This window comes from Crinia signifera, chromosome 3 (assembly GCF_055691185.1).
Source record: "Crinia signifera chromosome 3, ASM5569118v1, whole genome shotgun sequence".
In the NCBI taxonomy this organism is placed as follows: Eukaryota; Metazoa; Chordata; class Amphibia; order Anura; family Myobatrachidae; genus Crinia; species Crinia signifera.
In genome coordinates this window covers 245,971,730-245,993,139 of record NC_139219.1, presented here as the reverse complement: position 1 = coordinate 245,993,139, position 21,410 = coordinate 245,971,730, and the positions used below count along the sequence as shown (strand labels likewise).

At 37.9% G+C, this 21,410-nt stretch overlaps 1 protein-coding gene across 6 annotated transcripts in view; it reads right to left on the bottom strand.

The window, feature by feature from the left end:
* Positions 1-21,410, bottom strand: part of MECOM (MDS1 and EVI1 complex locus) — a 463,604-nt gene that overhangs the window by 14,684 nt on the left and 427,510 nt on the right. For 3 of the 6 annotated variants that reach the window (XM_083177809.1, XM_083177811.1, XM_083177814.1), the window contains 7 exons: positions 12,627-12,729; positions 12,157-12,373; positions 11,501-11,648; positions 10,360-10,516; positions 5,100-6,459; positions 4,005-4,134; positions 721-747 (listed from right to left, as the gene is read on the bottom strand). In XM_083177809.1, coding sequence (XP_083033935.1) covers positions 721-747; positions 4,005-4,134; positions 5,100-6,459; positions 10,360-10,516; positions 11,501-11,648; positions 12,157-12,373; positions 12,627-12,729 — 2,142 coding nt within the window. The remainder of the gene's footprint in view (positions 1-720; positions 748-4,004; positions 4,135-5,099; positions 6,460-10,359; positions 10,517-11,500; positions 11,649-12,156; positions 12,374-12,626; positions 12,730-21,410) is intronic. The other 3 variants (XM_083177812.1, XM_083177810.1, XM_083177813.1) reach the window with 3 other exon arrangements.

The following is a 21,410-nucleotide window of genomic DNA, read 5'->3' as shown; positions in this document are numbered from 1 at the left end:
AATTTTGTTCACTACTAAAATAAATTCTAAAAGTATAGAAGGTATAAGATTATAATAGAAGCAACCTTAGACTGTATCAGTGTTTATATGAATAATTGTTTCATTGTGCATACAAAGCAACACAAAATAAATTAATTTAATATTTCTTGAGAAACACTAATGTTCTAAATTTATGCTATCGGCAGAAATCATCTAAAAATAATGATTTGTGCAGAATTTTTTTTTACGTTTAAACTGTGTATTTATTGCTCAATCAAGAGAAACAAAAACATGATTTAAATTATGAGTAGCGCAATGTTTTGGAAAGAGTAAAGTTCAGCAGAAGGGTCATTTGCTTACTAATCGTAATTAATTGCCTTTATGATATTAAGATTATAATATAATTATAAATGAAAATTGACTGACAAAGGAAATGGGAATGAGCCTCTGGAAATTTAAGTGTTTTTTTTTTTATGGCTTTTTTTTATTTGGAAGTAATATATTTTTTCTACATTTAGTAACTTTATACTAAATGTAACAAAGGCTTTAGAAATGGGAGAGAAACTGTCATTGCTGCTAAAAGTTGCAGTTACAGTGTAATATCTGTGGCATATATATGATTGACATTAACACCACCAGTAAGCAAACTGCAAATTTTATACATTCGTGCCTTAAGGCCTTACTTAGTGCAAATTAATCTAGACAAAACATAGTAATTAGTAGATAAACCAAATAACTTACCCAGGTTCTCTGGTCGGGCAGTGGGAACTGTTAAATGATAAAAAAAAGATAATTTGAGAGATTAGTTAATATTCAGAAATCCATGCAAACCATTAGTGCAAATTTGTTAAATTTTCTTGCTATTTTTTATTATTGTTTTTTAAGCAACCTGAAATATAAAAAAATATTTACGCAAATGTAATGACCATTCTTCTGATTCAACGCCCAAGTCTGACACAAATCATTACCTGCTCAGATCTCTGGCTGAGTACACCACCTGTTTGTAGACTGTAGCATCAGACAGGGAAATGGAAAAGGGTGCTAAAGGAGGAGTGTCAGTACAGACTGCACCTGATTGGGCACATGCTGCAGCTATCCAATCAAATAATATCTTTTCTAAATTTTTTACAACACAGTAGTAGTAACCATTCCAACATATTTCGGCTGTTTGATCTTTCTGTACCCATGTATGTGCATGGTATGTGCATGCTACTACGCCATAATGTGAATTATTGATGCTGAAAAAGTCTGCAAACTCAGATCCTTTTACACATTCCCCCATCTGTACTATCTCTGAGACATCATGCCTGTACTGTATCTTGGCTGTCTACACTTGTCATTGAATCATGCACAAAACTAACATCTAACACAAAATGTAATTTGAAGTCACTGCTAAATAGCAGTGACTAATGCTGATAATAACCAAACGAAACAATATTAAAGAGTGAAGGGGCCAATACACTACAACTACTATGTCTGACCCTGTAGTCGGATGCGATTTCCCTTGAACTGGACCTTCCCTGGAGTGATTCCATGCAATTTTGTACTTTTGTACTATCTTTGCATAAGCTATATCACATAAGAGACAGATGGAGCCCAGGTTCGCACGCGGGGGCATTCTGGCGAGCCCCGGCGCTGGCCGAGAGGCACGCCATCTGTATACCAAGCCACGAAAAATCGCATGCAATATATCCTATGGTATACAACTATACCATAAGATTTATCTGATGGGCTGGATTAGAGGGCAATGGGGACTGGAAATGCCAATCAAACTGCGATATATCACATGCAAAAAAACCACTACATTATCCATCTGATTCCATGCGATTCTGACAAATCAATAATGCAGCACTAGCGATCTAGGGGCTCCAATCCAACCCTCACGGGACCGTGCATCGGATCAGATCGGATGGAAAAAACATAAGACTTGCTACTTTACAAACGATATATCGGCCCAAAAGATTGAAATCGTGCAAAATCGTTGTAGTGTATGGAGGCTTTAAACCAGGCATTACTGGATCTTCTAAACTAGTTCTCAGGTAAAATACTGTACTGGCGAATATTAGTTTGAGGCTATTTATATACTTAATGCAAGCCACTTGTGTGGAATTATATTTTAATAATGTTTCTGAGGCACTACAAAAAGTTGATGTGTAAACATGATAGAACCCAGAAACATTCATACAAATGACAGTGTGATGAGCACAATGAAATGTAAGCCAAACACACAATGTAGCAGCAAATACATCTGAAAATACATATTTTAGGATAATGTAGGTTTCTTGAGATTCATAATACTAGGTGGTCCCTTTGTTTTAAATTAGTGCATTCTTGGACTGGGACCAAATACACTTTTAAAGCTGTCCTTGCAAGTGTCTTCCAATATCAAATTATTGGGTTAATACATTTCCTCCTGACATCAAAACAGGCTGATGCATTCACTCCCTTGTGGAGAAAGGCCTCTCAGCTGAGAAGAGTGAGTGCACCTGTTAGCAGATGTCAGTACATTATACTAATTAGAGAGACGCCGTAATTCACTTTCTGTTATTTATGGCCTCCGCAGTTGTGTCTTATGCATCCATAAAGGTAACATTTGCTGATGAACCATTGCTGATTCAGGCAACTCACGTTCCTAAACAATCTCATCTATTTCACGCTGCTTATTGACGATTATACACACACACACACACACACACACACACAGTGAGTTACCTTTAATTTTAAATGAAAATGAAATCTTTTAAATCCATTTGGATTTGCCCATCAGTTACCACGCCAACACGCACTGGGATGTGTCCATAAGTTATTTTATTAGAGTACTTTTAATAAACCACTTTTTAAAATGTGAAAGTGGTGTGCAACTTATAGGAGGACAGTCAAGGATCCAAGAAAAATGGACATGTACCGTTTCAGGTGGTATTGCACAATCACATATAAGGCACAAATAATAAGGCAGTCCCCTAAATTCACCTATACAGAATCTACTTGCTCAATCACATATACTGCACAAATAATAAGGCAGTCCCCTAGGTTATCCTATGACAGTCTATCAAGATTATCCTCGCGTAAGGATATATCATTTTCCAGGGTGTGTCCCCTCAAATTACATATCATCCGAAACTGAAGGGAACATCCGATTCTTTGGAGAAAAGCAATCACCCTTTATAGAGGGAGAGACTGGGTGACTCACTAGATTTGTCATCGCATCATGTTGATCTCAAACTCAAAGACTGTTTCATAATTATCTCATTATTGTGTACTGTGGGTGAAACGCTAGAAACCACAGTTATTGTTAGTATATACATATATATACCATTAATTAACATTTATATCATTTACCCCCAGGGCCGGCGCCACCACTAGGCAGCTCTAGGCATTTGCCTGGGGCGCCGGCCACTGGAGGGCGGCACTTTGTAGCCTTGACCCCCATGGAGTCAAGTGAGCGTTGCCCGCACACGCCATCCCCCATCCCGACCAGGTCAGAGGTGACCACCCCTAACCACCCCCTCCTCTACACTCGCTGTACCGAGGTCCATGTCCTGTTTCCTGCCCACACAGTGCCGCCGGGGGGAGGAAGGCTGTACGCTTCCACTGCCATGCTGGGGAGGAGGGGGGGATGTAGGGAGAAGCTGCCCAGTCCCGCACCCCCGCTCACCCCAAACGGCACCCGCACAGCCCCCCCCTGCCGTGGAGTAGAGGTTGGCGGCGGCCGCATCTACCGATCCCCCCGGGTCAGAGTGGAGGAGGGGGGCGGGAGTTGGCCGTCTGGGGCGCTGACTGGGCCTGCACTGGCCCTGTTTACCCCCTCTTATTTTATACCCATGCTTCGGTCCAGATGATAAAAAAATAGCTTAGTCCATATTTAGCACATAATTGTCAACACCATGGCAAACCCTTATATATAGATTATTATAGCTGGTGTTTAAAGACACAATTTGCAAGGGTGACATTGTAAATAACATTAATCATTATAAAAGTTTTTTTTATAATGTCTGAACACTTCTAAATGTTTGCTTCATACATACCTGTGGATGAAATAAGAATCCAGGAGAAGGCCTTAAATATTTTTCTTTTAGAATCTCAAGTGGATCCATTAGTTTTCTCTTTTCTACCCTGCGATTGTAGATATTGAAATTATCAAAGGTGATTCTGGGACTGGTTTTAAACAAATATAAATATTGTCAGTAATAAAAATGTATATACATATATCATATATTATATACAACATTTTACAGCATTGAATAAACAACTGTTTAATGTGGAAAAAATACACCATTGGCCTCACAGTTACATATTGAAATATAATAATAATAATAATAAAAAATATATATATTTTGAACCTGCTTATACGTTATGGGGGAAATAAAATTCAGCACAACATCCAGCTGCGCTCATTGCTGCCACTTTTCCAGGTGCAGGGAAACATTAGCAATGTCTTAATGCCACTTTGGCCAACCGTTTGAGACCATTATGCTGAATTCAATTTCCGTTTATGAATGAAAGATATCAGCTTCATAAAAGAATCATTATTAATTCTATGTAGTCAACATCTCTGGTCATGCTATTGGCTGCTCTTTTTTGGCTTAATCTATAGATCCCCTGATCTACGATGGAGCATAACCATAACAGTACAATGATAATGTAAACAGGCATATGGAATACAATCCATTACTTCTACAAACAATACAAAATAATAATCTGCACCGACAAACATGTTTTTCTCCTGACATTATACATTGTCGATTAACTAAACTATTCAATTCACCCAGAGAAAAAATAACTAAGTTACGACCTATGCATATCCTGGCCAAATATGCCCTTTTTATTTTTTGGAACACAGTTTTTGTTAACTTTTTTTACAGAGCCCCTCACAGCTACCTATCATTTTTATATGATAAAAATAGTATAAAAGGGGAGATTCATTTAAACACAAAGTTCAATAGGGGAAAAAAGTACAAAAAGATCCCACAGAGAGATACTCTCCCGCAAACTGTTTCCTATATTACTCTAACTGGCATTATTTATAAACTCTTTTTCACAACAAAACAAGGAAATGTATTGCGGTGATGCAGTCACACATAGCACACAATGGTTTGCTTCTAGACTCCTCTATGTCCTACCTGTAGATAGGATCCATGAAGAAAGGTGCTGGCCTGGCATGCTGCAAACAGTGTTCCGATCGTTTGTTTTGTTCTATCTCCGTGTCTTTTTTGTCTCCGAATATATGGTTTTTTCTGGGTTGTTCTGGCTGTTTTGTTGGAGCAGCTCGGCTTCTGCTGCCCATACTCAAGTCCAAAGGCTGGTCAGTGCTGGAAGATGTAGGATTCAGTGGCTTTGTGGGGACAATTGCTACAGCCTTTTCCTCCTTGCGCTTTGTTGTAAGATCAAACGGAGACTCTGAATTCCCCTTTTGTGTTTTCTTTATTTCTTTAGGGGACTCGGGTTCAACTTTAAGAGGAGCAGGTCTTACATCTCTATCGGGAAATGGATACATTGATTGAGAAAACGTTGGGAAGAAAGGAAGGGGAAACATAGATGGGTAAGGTAAAGATCCACCTTTTTTGTCTGGTAGACCCACAAGTCCGGTTGAACCAAAGTACTTTTCAGCAATGGATGCAATAGCTTTTATGGAATCATTCACTGCCCCAGACACAGCAGTCTGTTCCTCTAAGCATGGGGAGAAAACCGCATAATTACTGTAGTCCCTTTTACTGTTTAATGCTGCAAGATTCTGCAATGGGCTCATTTTCTCCTTATATATTTTACCATTTTCCTTTATTTTTTCTTTATCACTTTCAATGTCACTTTCAAGGTCAGAGCCAGAAGTTGTTTCCAAGTCACTACCACTAGGTGTGCTGATGTCATCAAGGTCACTGCTCTCTGATTGGTCACTTAATTTGTCATGTGGCCTTTGATCAGTATTATTTTCACCTATAAATTCCACAGATTTGGTATCACCCACTGATGGGCGCTTACTCAGTGCTTTCAAAATGTCCTGTGTTGCTGGTAACATCTGTGGCCTATTCATATGGGGGCTCTGACTCTTGTTCATCTGTTCAACATTTGGAAGTCCTTTAATAGGTGAGCTGGCAGGCATTAAAGGAGGCCTATGGTACAGACCTGAGGGAAACAGACCAGGAAAGCTGAAAGAGAATCCAGGAGCTGTTGGAAAAGTAAGACCGGCATTATGCCGGCTAGCACCAAAATAATCTGCAAGCCCTGTGTTTGCATGGTTCATATTGATCATAGAAGCCTTGTCCAAGTTTGGCGTCCCAGGAAGTGAAATCCCCTGACCAAATAATCCTCCAGCAGCAAAGTGATTCTTCCCCTCACAAAATCTCCTGTGCTTATTAAGTGAAGATGTAGTGCTGAACATTTGTCCACAGTCTTTGCATTTGATCTGAGTCCTGCAGTCTGCGTGCATACGCTTGTGTCGGCAGAGGTTTGAAAACTGAGTATAAGATTTATGACAGACTTCACCTTTGCAAAAAAAGAAAAATGCAATTGTTACATACTCTGAATAAGCATACAAATCTCTTGACGCTATAAAAACTGCACAAAACATACACTCATATACATGGAAAAAAATCAGATCTGGCTTCTATACTTTCTTACTAGGAGTTAGTAAGAGTTGCTACAATAAGTTGTAAGTAGGCAGATAATTACTAACAATATCTTTATAATAATACAGGAAGTTAGTGAAGACATTCCATAGTATGCCATGGCTTGGGGAAAAAACCTGGGTATCTTTAACTCATCTGGAGTGCAAGAATATATTTTTAAGGCCTATTATAGTTCTATTTGTACTACTGTGAAGGAGATGCAATTTAACGTGATGTTATAGACACCTCGATCTTCTCCATTCCATGTTCCGAGATGCTCCTCTTCCTTGTGGGCATTCAAGTGCCCACATGCCCTGTATTTTAGCAATTTAGCCACTCTGATTCCACAGACTAAATATGAGAAATCCCTGGTGCACCAAGTTAGTAATGTAGCTCACTTTGTTATCCAGGTGCTATAGAACGCTCCCATAACCCTTACACTGAAGGATTGGTTCTACAAGATCAATTAGTATCTTCTTCAGATAAATCCTCTTACTTCACTGCCATCTGGTTTTTCGGGTTGGAATATAAATCCTTGGCTGCATACAAGACCTACATGGCTGCAATCTCACCAGACATGTGATCCAAGCTTCTAGGTCTTTGGACTTTATGGTGGCTGATCTCATCCCTTACCCATTTCCCAACCTATCACATTCCCATCTTTTGTGCTCCCTTATGTTGCCTTAATCCTACCAAATTATTGTTTTCACTATTAGATTTATGAATTTGTTCTATAAAACTGTTCATGCCCTTACTTTTAATTGATCGAAACTTTGTATTTATGCTTTGGTGTTGGAGTGATGTGTTTGCAATATATGGATAATATTAGAATTTTTCCATAAAAACAGAATACAAAAACATTCTGATATCAGTATAAATCATTGTCATCACCCAGTCAGAGGTAATTGTGGTCATCCAGAAAATAAATAAAGGTCCAGAAAAGAAATAATATCAGCGCTATATATATATATATATATATATATATATATATATATATATATATATATATATATATATATATATATATATATATATATATATATATAAAGAATGACAATCAAGCAGCATTGGGAACCAGAAATATACAAAAGTTACTTGACATATTTTTAATCAGTGAATGACATATTTGTTCTGTAAGTGCCACATTATTAGTGCTATTGTGTCTGTGCTGTTATTTATTTTCTACGAGACTTTCAAACTGTTCTGAAATAGCAATATTATCCATCAGATAGATCTTTAAATGCCCATTTAGCATTATTTGTTGCATAGTTTGTTACTAATTTTTCCATAGCCCTGAACTACTATATATGCAGGATGTCAGTAACAAAGATCTGTCGCTACCTGCAAAGGATGTATTATAAATCATAATGTTCTCATCATTCACACATCAAAGACACACAACTGTAAACACTGAGCATTCCGAGTCATTTGCAACAATCCTTTGCAGGGTTAGAGACGGGCTGCCCAAACTGACAATAGCTCTATTTTAAGCAAGCAAAGGAAACCAAATTGAATGTATCTCATCCTGGATTGTTGGTTCCCATGAACTGTAATCACATCCCTGACTTCCACTCACACCAGGGCTAACCTTTCAGCACTTGGAAAAGCCTTGTCCTTGACAATCCAGAGCACTTGCTGTCATCTTTCAAATATTTACCCTTACATTACCTTGCTTTATAAAGTGTCACAATATGAAAATAAAGAAATAGAACATCTGGGTTTCCAATTTACCTTCATTCAAACCCTGTCTATAGAAAAGCGGATACTGTCGGTAATACAGCACATATTACTGTACCCAAATAGTATTGTTACTATTCCCTGTATTTATTCATTTAAGATAAAAGATCATTTTAGAGAATATATATTTCCCATAATGTTCAGGAAATGATATAGAGATAGACAACTGCCCCATTCCTGTCTTTCTGGCCTGGGGAAACATTCATTGTTTTGCCTTAATGATCAGCTACTAATTAGAATGAAAAAAAGAATCAGGGGCATGGAATGTCTCTACAGTTACCCATTTACTACGGACACATGAAATATGTTACCCAATAGCCAGGGATTTATTGTGCCCACCTTTATTTCCAAATGATCACTTCTTAGAAGTCTATTTTGTACATTGACTAATGAGACAATACAAGAAAAAGCCTTAATGGATACTTGCTAATGACGGAACAGTAAAAATGCTATTATACTAATTAAAAAGATTAAATCCGTGGATGGCGTAGGGACAAGCAATGCATTATACTGCTCTGTACCGATTGGCCTCACACATTGAACAAGGGGGTTATGCATTAATGTGGTCCTTGAGCAGATTTGGGAAAACAGAAAGTCTTTCTGCAAAAGCACCATGTACATAATATCTAGCTTTAAGTGAACCAGATGGGCTAATCGCTTCCATACAGTACACTTATACAACAAAAGGCACTTTTCTTCTACTCCGGCACCTACAACACTGATGTTCAGATTGAATATATAGGAACACATCCTTTCTCATCTTTCATCACTTTACAACAACCCCTACAACTTACAAAACTCCGAGCCCCCGTGAGCATTATCCTCTCAACATCTAGCGTGCTCAATTTGTAATTTCTGGAAAGACTGGAATAAGATAGCAGTCAGAATTGCATATTTTCTGCTTATTAAAAGTATTAAGCAGTACACTGAATATGCAGTACCAATTTTAGCATGTGGTTTCTATTTGGTAGACCTGAATAGTTTGTGAAGGCAGTGAGTAATTACCTTTGTGTTGGTGAGCTTTCACTCAAGTCTGGGCAGTATAGTGTAATAAGAGCCAGTTGCCATAAACAGACTGGTGTGCCGTACATGGTGTGTGGGCTCTGCTTGGACACAGATAGCACCTTTACATGGAAATTAGGTTCACTGCCTGACTTAAGAAGTTTCCAAATTCTGCAATTACAAGAGTAGAGCTTGGAATTGTTTAGATATTAGTTTCATTCTATAATATATAAAATGAGTTGAAAATATGCCTGAAAGAGATAAATTATGTGGGTTTAACTGTCTTTTTCCTGCAGACCTTATGCTACCTGTAACTACAAGAATGCTTAGAACATATAAATGCATCCGCGTGTGTAGCCAGAATTTAATGGGCCCCATAGCAACTTTTTGAAGGGGTCTCCACCATAATGATCAAACAGAGGCACATTTTTCCACAGTCGTTGTTCACTGGTGCCATAGTTTACAATATACCACATTATTGTTCTGCAAGAGCACATCATGCCACATAGTGTACCAATTCACATTATGCCATACAATTTTCCCTGAACAAATGATGCCACCTTGTAGTGGCCACAGTTCATAATATGCCACATAGTAGTTTCCCAAGTTCATAATATGCCACAGGGTAGTGCCCCCAGTCCATATTATGCCATATGGTAATGACCCCAGTCCATATTATGCCATATGGTAATGACCCCAGGACAAATTATGCCACACAGTAGTGGCCTCAGGTCATATTATGCCACAGAATATTTCTTTGCAGCCCTGATCGAAAACATATGTTCCTATATCTGTTCTCAGTGTACGCTGTCTTCAGTCAGTGGCTTGTGTTACTTATGGAATCTGTGCTACATTCAGCATTACACCTTCTAGATTGTCCTTCAGGTGTAATAACTATTTATACTGAACGCTATTCCTATATTATACTTCCTTGAATATGATCATCATTCATTTCTCATTTGTTAATGTTCTTTTAACAATAAAAGCAAACATACACATTAAATAAATAAAATCAGGAAAGACAAACCATGTCACTTACATACAAATGGCTTCACACTGCTGTGAATGTGCTTGTGTTGTTTAAGACCTGATGAAGTTGCAAATGTTTTGCCACACTCTGAACATGCATGGGCCCGAGCTCCGACATGTTGGGACCGAATGTGCCTTTGGAGGTTGCTAGGATCCGTGAAAACCTGCTAGGAAATGAATACACATTATCAGTATATATGGACCATAGAGCAACATGTAATTGAAGTGTAATGATAGATCCAGAAATTTAAAGGCCCCCATACACAGGTCCAATTTAGTCTGATTTCATCTGATTCCGATGGATCGAGCCGATATATTGGATGAAATCGGACCTAATTGGATTTGTTTGACATCAGGTCCTATCCGATGTGTGTTCTTGTGCATGCACATCGGATCGGATACTTTATATCATACGTACAGCACGTATGATATATTAGAATAAGATCATCAGCGGCTCATCGCCGTTGCTTGTTAGCACTGCGATGTATCGTATCCAATTACCCATGAGCTCCTCCGGCAGATCCCTGGGAGTTCTTTTACATGTGATAAATTGCAGGGTGATTTATCGCATGTAAAAAATGGCACATCAAGTGCCAATTCGGATGGAGTGCTCCTGGTGAGCTGCAGGGGGGTTCAAGGGAAAACATATGGTGACCTTAACAGCAGCCCCACCACCTACCAAATGCTGCTGTAGCTAAAAACTGCATTTTGTAACAAGCAATATAGCATTTAATTGTATGATGTCTTGCAAGCGCCAAAACTCAGCCAATCCACTCCTAACTGTAATTTTTCATAACAACTGATTGGCTGCCCCATTTCACTTATTCAAATCTGTAGACATGACTCCTAAATATAAGACAGCACCAGAGCATTTTTTTGATGCTGGGGTAACTGGCTTTTGGTGATTTTGAAGCATCCCCTGATAGTACCCTCATGTTCAGATAACACCAGCCTTAAGTGATACCTCTGTGCTAATGTGCTACATAACCACCAATGATATTATTTGTACAGTTTCATACAACTGAGTAACTGCTCTATCTCCCAGTATATTGGTTCGCACAACACCTTTAAACAGTGAGGTTTAGATTTAGAATTTTATCCCACTATCTAGCTGTCATATTTTTAATCAACCAAACACAAATTCACATTACCTTGGAGCAGTTCTCACATTCATAGTGTTTTCCAGTATCATGTGACATTTGGTGGCGGATTAGGTTGGATTTCCAGTTGAAGGCTTTAGGACACTGGTCACATTTGTACTCTCTCTCCTCTGTGTGAGACAGCAAGTGTCTGTCCAGGCTGCAGAAGCAACACAAGTGTATCAAAACCATCCCCATTCAGTGCATATTGAAAGACCATTATATCATGTACATGCAATAAGAAATATTATCAGAAATACAAAGCCTAATGGAAATATCTAATCATTGAAACTTAGCACTAGACTCTCCAATACAGATTTAATTTTATAATTAGAGTATGAGCCACAAGCATGTCATGACAGTCAAAGTGACAAAACATACAAAATACATGAAATCACACACGAAAACAGAACATGCAAGGTTGTGGTAGAAGTTGTAATGTGCCACATAGGGTAAAGACTATACTATGTCTTGATCTTATGTGTTGGATGTTGCTGTGAAAAAGTACAGTACTGTACTAACTGTGATTTGGTTGAACAGTTCAAGTGGCTTTCCAAGCCTAGTCCAGTATACTATAATCATTTTGACTCTCTTTGGCTCTATACATGTTTAAGAAGCAGAAGACCACACTTTAAGTATAGAATGCATGATCTAGCACCAGGTCTGACCTTTGCATGTCTGGAAAGACCTGATCACATTCTTTACACTCATGGGAGTGATGCATCTCAATGAGGTCGCTGTCATCGTTCAAACTTTGCTGAAAGTTGTCCTCCACCATTGAGAACGCCGAGTGAGGTGTTCCACAGGGAAACTTCTGATGGTCACTAAGCTCGACCTTGGACTCAAACAGCTGATCACACTCCTCGCAACGGTACTGACACTCCTCTGTTTAACAAAGCCAAAAGTTATTACAAAGTCATCTGAAACTAAAGAAGAAATTAAACACTTTTAAAAATAGTGCACTCAGCAGAACCGCAATCATGTAAATATATTCCAGAACAAAATAAATGTTCTAATAATGAAATGGAAAACGTGTCCGCCGCATTGAAGAATTTATTCTGTTACTTAACAAAACTTCTTTCAGCCTCCTGGTCACACCATGTAGGCGTTATACAATGGCGGATAGTATGGAGCTTACCATGGATGTCAGGAGCCATTGTTACATGGGTATAATCTTCACTCTTCATGAACAATAAGAGCTCTTCGCCCGGATCAATGTCAGCTACAACTCTGTAGAATATCTATGAAAAAGAGACTGTATAATCAGTGGTCGTGCTAGAGCCCGCATGTCATTAACTGTGTGCTCCATGCTTAAGAAATCATTTTCCTTTTCAAATAGGACCATAACTAACTTTACTGTGCTGTATGAAGTGATTAGCAAATCTCACTCCCTGCTGAGCTACACTTCCTAAATACAGAAAACATGGCAAGACAATCCAAAGCATGAGAAATACATTAAACCTGATTCTTTACTGGGAAAGCAAAAAAAAATATGACATATGCTGCCTAGTATAGCAATGTTCCAGCTTTCCTAATGATATCAAGCCTAGATTTACCTTTTAGGGCCCCCCAGAACATTACTTCTGTGCCACCATATAAACGTTCCCATCAATGTTTAAGCTGTTTGCGGTTCTAATTCCTACTGCAACATGCTTATATACAAACCAATAGATTACAATCATAACAAATGTATTTTGGAGGTTTTTTTTTTGTGAAATGTAAATAATAACAACATAATATACAAGACAATAGAAAATGTGCAATAATGAAGTGTAACTTCCAGAGTACCTCCCAGCTTTTCTGATATGAGAATCTAAGTTTATGGGAGCTTTCCATAAGGCCAGGGCTGATTAGAGTTGCATAGTTTAACCATGGCTACAGTTCATTTAAATATAAATCAGGATAAATAGGTGAATTGATTTCAGCACTTTTATTCCCATTTAGTTCACAGATGTTCACAACACAACAGAATAAGTATATCATGGACATCACTTATGAAGCAAACTATGACACTCTTTAACTTTTAAAATAGACTAGAATTAAGTCTTAGTGGAGAGATGCACAGTGCAAAAGGGTAAACATCTGAATATGCCCCATTCATATGATATACTCGTCCCTCTCCATATAATACACTCCCCATTCTCTATATGATACAGTCCCTCTTCTTCATATGATACACACCGCCACCTCCATAAGATACACTCCCCCTCTCCATATGATACACACTGCCTCCTCCATAAGAAACACTCCATCCTCATCATATGATACACCCAACCACCTCCATACTCCATAAGATACACTCCCCCCTCTCCATATGATACACACCGCCTCCTCCATAAGATACACTCCCCCCTCTCCATATGATACACACCGCCTCCTCCATAAGATACACTCCCCCTTTTCATATGAAACACACTGCCTCCTCCATAGGAAACACTCTATTTTTGCATTCTGTATTTACAAAAACTTTTATTGATATATAGATAGAAGGGAATATATATATATATATATATATATATATATATATATATATATATATGAAGCAAAAAACAAAGTGCGCCCCTAATTGAAAGTATCCACCACCAATAACAGCAGCCAAATTACTGTACAACAGTTTAATACAATTTTGTTAAAAAAGACAATAAATCACTAAAGAGACATTAAACGACTTCCTCAGAGCTCAGCGTGCATATGGTAGACCAAACTAAAGAACCTGCAGTTTGGTCTACCATATGCACGCTGAGCTCTGTCTTTGAGGAACCTGTTGATACTATAGGAAACGGTCCATTTGAATCCCTCCGGAGTTTCCCCCCCTTTTTTTCCAAAAGGGCCCCATTTTGGAAATTGATTATTTTTTAGATGCGGTCTCGCATCAAGATTAAGATCTTCAAAGGATCTTTTCTTATACCCTCTTTATATTGGGTCAGAAAACTTTTGACATCTGGAGCAAATTACACCTGTATTCAAGGTTAAGTTGCCTACAGAAAAGTTACCCCTGAGGAAGTCGTTTTCGACGAAATGCTTTGAGTTTTTCCTTGCATTGACCGAATTGAATTAATGTCTCCACACAGACGAAAAATTGTTTTATTGTCTTTTTTAACAAAATTGTATTAAACTGTTACTAATTTGGCTGCTGTTATTGGTGGTGGATACTTTCAATTAGGGGCTCACTTTGTTTTTTGCTTCCTATTTCCTCTTCATTCCCCCACTAACAGGGAGGGCTAACATGAGTTGCTGCCCACCCACAACTTCTAGCGCACTGAAAGGGTATTTCTTCTTGTTATATATATATATATATAATATAGTATATACAGTATACCTTGTATACTGTATATAAATTTTATATATAAGAGTATACTTCAGCCCGGCACTCATTCCCTTAAGTTAACGTCTGCCCCGGTGCCTTCTCGGTAGATGCATATGCAGTGGTCCAAGGAACAGGCATAAGCACTCAAGAGGACTTGTAAATAAACTTTTAAATCACAAATATAACATCCAACGTCACTTACCCCTTTATTTTATTTTATATATATATATATATATATATATATATATATATATATATATAGTTCAGAAATGAAGGCACTCAAACAGAGCTTTCAAATAAAACTTATTTTATGGAAAGTACGTTTTGGCCCAGCACAGGTTCAGGAACTGGGTTCCTGATGATGTCATATTTAATAAGAGGTTCCTGCTGAAAAATAGCACTGATCGTAGGGATCTGCAATTTTGCAGCCATACAATCAGGTCTGAATAACCCTCTTTTAAACCTTTAAACAGAATTGTTGTAGTTTGCTAACAATTCCAGTAGATGGCTCTAAAAGCCAGTTATACATTACATTTAACACTTTACCGAATGAAACACGTTAAAAAAATTCTCATCACAGGAAGATGGAAATTCTTTTTAATTGAATGAGCTTTCCAAATTGGAATTTTAAATCTGATTCAATATTTTGCACAATAGCTTATAATAAATGATGTTGTAATATTCTCAAATAAGCACTATGATTATGAAATATTTGGTAACGCCGTCACTGTTGTCATATTGATTTGAGTTCATGTCATATTTTACAGAAAGTATATTCATTTTTTTTTTAAAGCAGGTAAAGATTTTTGGGGAACGTTGCTTTACATGTTGAACAACCATAATTCCCCAATTTTGGGGTATGTTATAGTCAGTAATAATTATGTTTGCATGATTGAAAGATTTGCTTATTGTATTTGAGATTTCAGCCATACTTATATATCAAATGAGTTTTATAATATTGGCTTTAATTCTACGTTGCTGCATTCTACAAATACTATGTTCAGCAGAGGGGTTGACATTATGTTTAAAACTCAGTTTCGCAGAGAAGATAACATTACATATATGTGTGTGAGTATGTGTTTGTGTGTGTGTGCTTTTTTTAAAGTAAAAGACAGTCAGAAAATGATATTTACAGATGTAGCGGGATTCATCTTTGCAGGGGATGGCGATGGCGTCGCCATCGCCATCCCCTGCCCCGCCGCCATCTGTATGCCGGAAGGGGACGCACGAGCACGAGGTGCGCGCGCGTCCCCTTCCGACCGCACCCCCCCCCCCGTAGCCTCCTCGGGTCCCCCCCTTGCCCCTCGAGCGGGAGGCGGATAGTAATGCATCCGCCTCGCCGCCCCGTCGCCCGGATACTGTGACGCGCGTGCGTGGGGGACGCACGCACGTCACAGTCAGATAGCGGCGCTGTGTTGCTGGCGATCCGCCAGCAGCATGCTGCTGGCGGATCGCCAGCAAGGATGAGCCAGGATTCATCTGTAAAACTCATGAAATACTTATTTAGGAGTATAAACTAAAAAGGGATCGCCATTAAATGTTGAGCTGGTACTTATGTATTATCTGGGCTCCCATGTTAAATGCACCCCATTTTTTCATACTTCTACTAACCAATTACGCATGGAGTTGATTTTATATAGTGTGGCGAGCGCAGCGAGCCACCATGCCCGAAGCATGGCGAGCGCAGCGAGCCCCTCGAGGGGACACGGTCTCATAAGAAAAACGGGAGCCCAGATATTACATAAGTACTGTTGAGCTTATTACAAAGTGCTGGTAGCTGTGATTCACATAGTAAGAACAATAAAGTTGATAGATTCAAATGGACTCAAACACAGCATTTGCACCCCATATAGTGGGACGATTTGAAAAAGAAGATCCACTGAATATCTGGGAGGGAACACAGTAAAGTAAAATGTAATAACTTTGAATTTGAGTCAACTGATTTATTGATTTTGTGCAGGATTCACTCTGTTTTGTGAAATGATAACATATTTTGATAGCTCTTCGACTTTACCGACCACATGATCATAAAAAAAGCAAGAATATTTGCAAATATTCATCAGTTTGTGTACTTCATTTGCTCAGCAAAAGAAGATCTAAAAATGCTATGGTATGAGGTAAATAAGGAGATTGATGATATAATTGAATTTTTATTATATTAAGTATGTTATCACTCTATTTACTCCCCTTTAGCAATCACACACTTATTTTCCATTGGTCAAATCCATGCTGTAGCTCTCTATCTATCTGTCAGCTGTCTCAGCAGCTCCACGGTTCCGTTCTTTAAGTCAGTAACTAATGCAAAACAGGCTCCCTTGAGTAGATTTGACTTTAGGGAAAATAAGGAATGTGCATGACACTATTTCTGTGTATGAAGGGTGTTCTAGCACTGCAATCTTTTTCTTGGCCAAAAACTGAATCAGAAAGAACTATGTATGGGTTGATGTATTGATTAAGGATGAAACCATTTTTACACAACTCATTTTTGGTGATGATAATGTTTTCCAGTGCAGGAACTAGCATTTTGTCTCAGGATCGTACACAAACATCCATGTTTCATCACAGCTATCACCTTATCTAAAAAAAAAAGCAAATCTTCTTGAATTTGTTCAAGAATGTCTGTAACTTGTTCTCTTTAGCTTTTTGTTCTTCTCAGCAGTGAGAAGCCTTGGAACCATCATAGTACAAACTTTTGGCATGTTTAGATCTTCATGAAAAACTTGCCTCAATGGTCAATTTTCTCCATTTGTTTCCACATTTTCATCTGTTTTTGATGTGTAAGGCCTTCACCATCTTCAACATCTCATGACCATCCCTAAATATCTTGTGCCACTCAAAAACAAGTGCACGTGACATACAGTCTGCCACGTAAGCCTCACAGCATACGTAAATATTTAATGAGCGTTTTGTTCAATGAAACTAAAAAGTTAGCACGTTGCCCTACTTTTGATCTAAGCATTTTTACAATGCATGGAAAAAACACAACTTCTTGAACATTGTGTGACAGCAAACTTTCTGTGCAAGAGAGGGGTACATTTGCTAAACTGTTTTGGGACAGTCCAAGGTCAATGATCCCCCATAGCCGGTAACTCATGTAGAATGGTTTAAATATTTTACAAGTATATTCTTGTTATTTTATAGCCACACTATATTCTTTGAAATTTACATTTGGAAGTAAATCAAGTGCCATACAGTGCTTTGTGCGTCTGTTCTAAATGGACAAGTGCTTTCATGTGAACAAAAAATCTAATGGATGTCAATGAGAAGAAGTTTCACACTGGAAGTGTACTTCCCTTTAGGAACAATGAACTTCTCTCAGCACTTAGAATCACCTCTTTTGGCAGCTTTCACAGGTTCAGCTTATTGGCTTCCTTTCCAGCAGCATGTTGACATTTGAATTGTGACATATTAGAACTATGCATTGGCTTCTTGGAAACAGGCAGGTTCAGAAGACAATACTCCCCAAGACAGTTAAGTTTTGCAATACTCCCTTTTCCCTATGATTGTAAACATGATCGTCTCAAGTACTTTTTAACCGCTATTAAAGGAATGCTTTTGACTTCTGCTTAAACTGTGATGGTGGCTATTATAGTAACATATACAGTTTGTGCATTACATAGTGCGCTGCAACGTGGGAGACGTGAATGTACACTTGTATACACAACAAAAATAATTACTGTGATGACATCGCTGGGGAGGTCATTATTCAATACAGAAACACAGATCTAAGACTAGTAAATTATTATAGGTTATTATATCAATCATACTGAAATCTGATCATTCATATTTATCAGATAAACAGATAGATAGATAGATAGATAGATAGATAGATAGATAGATAGATAAAAAAAGAAAGAAAGAGAGATAGAAGGATATTATTACACAAACACACACACACACACACATAGCAATAGTCTATAAAGATCAATGAGGAGGGGTGGGTGTGTGTGTGTGTTCAATGAAGGGTGCACTCGCCAGTCTTCTAGAAAAGTTTTATTTCAGTGAAAAGCATGGTGAGTGCACCCCCTCATTAAACACACACACGCACACACATATACATACTCTCGTGGGCAAGGCTCTCTTCCCTTCTGTGCTTTTCTTTCCTATCCTTAAACATTTATTGACTCCATATTCCCTACAAAGTCACCTAACCCTTGTTGGTGCCCTGCTTATGTGAGTGTTATGACATCTGATAGCAGCAATATACTGTATATATACCATGTATTTGTACTGCATAGTCTTGTACTGTCATTTTGCTGTTTTCTTGTTTTGTTCATAAAGTTTATGTACTTTGTTAGGCGCTACGGAACCCTTCTGGTGCCATATAAATATTTCCCAAACTTGAACTCTATTGGCTCTTCTATGACTCTCTTCATCCACAAGCATTATTCACTCCATTCACAATTGCAGGACTTTCTTCGGGCTGCACTCACTCTGTGGAATGCCCTCCCACACACAATAAGAGTCTCCTCTAGTCTTCCAATCTTATAGCATTCCTTAAAAACTGACCTCTTCAGGCAAATTTACCAAATTACCTTCAGTTTACATACCCTTCATAAACTTTCCCATTCAATTACTTCTACACTGTGGAGTCCATGCATATCCACACATATTAAAGATAGATATTATTATTATTATTAATAATAATAATAATAATAATAATAATAATAATAAATGTAAAGATTATTGAATGGCATAGAATTGACTTCCTTACTAGAATGCCTGTTTGACGTTTGGATGTTTATGAATGATAATAACTATAATCATCATCATCATCAGTTGCTTATTGCTTGTGCTCTTCAATATCATACTAAGTGGGAAGCAGGTGTGGATCTTAGGGTCAACAGTATTCGGGTTGTCTGTGTCTAGGTTGCTCTCAAAAGGTCAACATGCACAAGTTTGAAATGGGGAAAAAAGGTAGACACAAGCTGTCAAAGGTCGACACATGAAAGGTCAGCATGCCCTTCCCACTTTTTTTGGTGCCAAATTGTAGATTAGAGCACATAGACCCCAATTAATGTACCATTTTACCCACCATGCTCCGGGCCAGGTGCCTTGCTCCACTACAGCTGTATTCAGCACACTTTACTATTACTAATCATAGTCCAATTGGATGGTAAGGTGTGAAAACGAAAGAAAAACAATATGAAAACCTCATGTTTTTTTTTTCATGTGTTGACTATTAACATGTCAACATTTTGCTTGTGTGGGCCTATTGTCCATGTCGAACCTAATGCATGTTGGCCAATAGTGGCCAACCTATTTACTGTTGATCTAATGCATGTTGCCCCAAAGTTGGATCCTGTGGAAAGAGATAGGTAGTCAGATGTGAACATTTTCTTGTAACATTACATAACTAAACTAGAAATGGCATCAAATAAGAATATTTGAATCTGAGAAGAATAGAATAATCTGATGTATGTTGATACATTGAAAAGTATGTTCAGTGGTTCAATTTACCTATGAGTATATTATTTGGTATTGTAAGTGTTCTCCGTATTATAGGTTATACTATCTCTACCAGTATAAGGGTTTTCTGTAGCAATGCTACTTTAGTGTATACTATCTCTATTGGAATGATTTCCAGTATTATAAGGGTTCTCTGTAGCAATGTCTCTGTAAGGTTTACTATCTATATCAATATGTTATCTTGTATTATAAGGTTGTTTTCTGTAGCAATGCTAGTATAGGGTATACTATCTCTATCAGTAATATTCTTTAGGGTTCTCCGTAGCAAAACTTCTATAGTGTATACTATCTCTCAGTATGATATCATGTATAATAAGAGTTCGCTGTAACAATGTTTTTATAGGGCATACTATCTATATCAGTATGTTCTAATGCATGATAAAGGTTGTTCTCAGTAGGAATGTCATTATAGTGTTTGTTATATCAGTATGTTATCCTGGATTATAAGGGTTCTCTGTAGCAATGCTATTATAGGGGATACTATCTCTATCAGTAAGATAGCCTGTAGTATACGGGTTCTCTGTAGGATACGATCTCTATCAGTAAGATAGCTTGTAGTATAAAGGTTCTCTTTAACAATGCTATTATAGGGGATACTATCTCTATCAGTTAGATAGCCTGTAGTATACGGGTTCTCTGCAACAATGCTATTATAGGGGATACTATCTCTATCAGTTAGATAGCCTGTAGTATACGGGTTCTCTGTAACAATGCTATTATAGGGGATACTATCTCTATCAGTTAGATAGCCTGTAGTATACGGGTTCTCTGTAACAATGCTATTATAGGAGATAATATCTCTATCAGTTAGATAGCCTGTAGTATACGGGTTCTCTGTAACAATGCTATGATAGGGGATACTATCTCTATCAGTTAGATAGCCTGTAGTATACGGGTTCTCTGTAGGATACGATCTCTATCAGTAAGATAGCTTGTAGTATAAGGGTTCTCTGTAGGATACGATCTCTATCAGTAAGATAGCCTGTAGTATAAAGGTTCTCTGTAACAATGCTATTATAGGGGATACTATCTATATTAGTAAGATAGTTTGTAGTATAAGGGTTCTCTGTAGGATACGATCTCTATCAGTAAGATAGCTTGTAGTATAAGGGTTCTCTGTAGGATACGATCTCTATCAGTAAGATA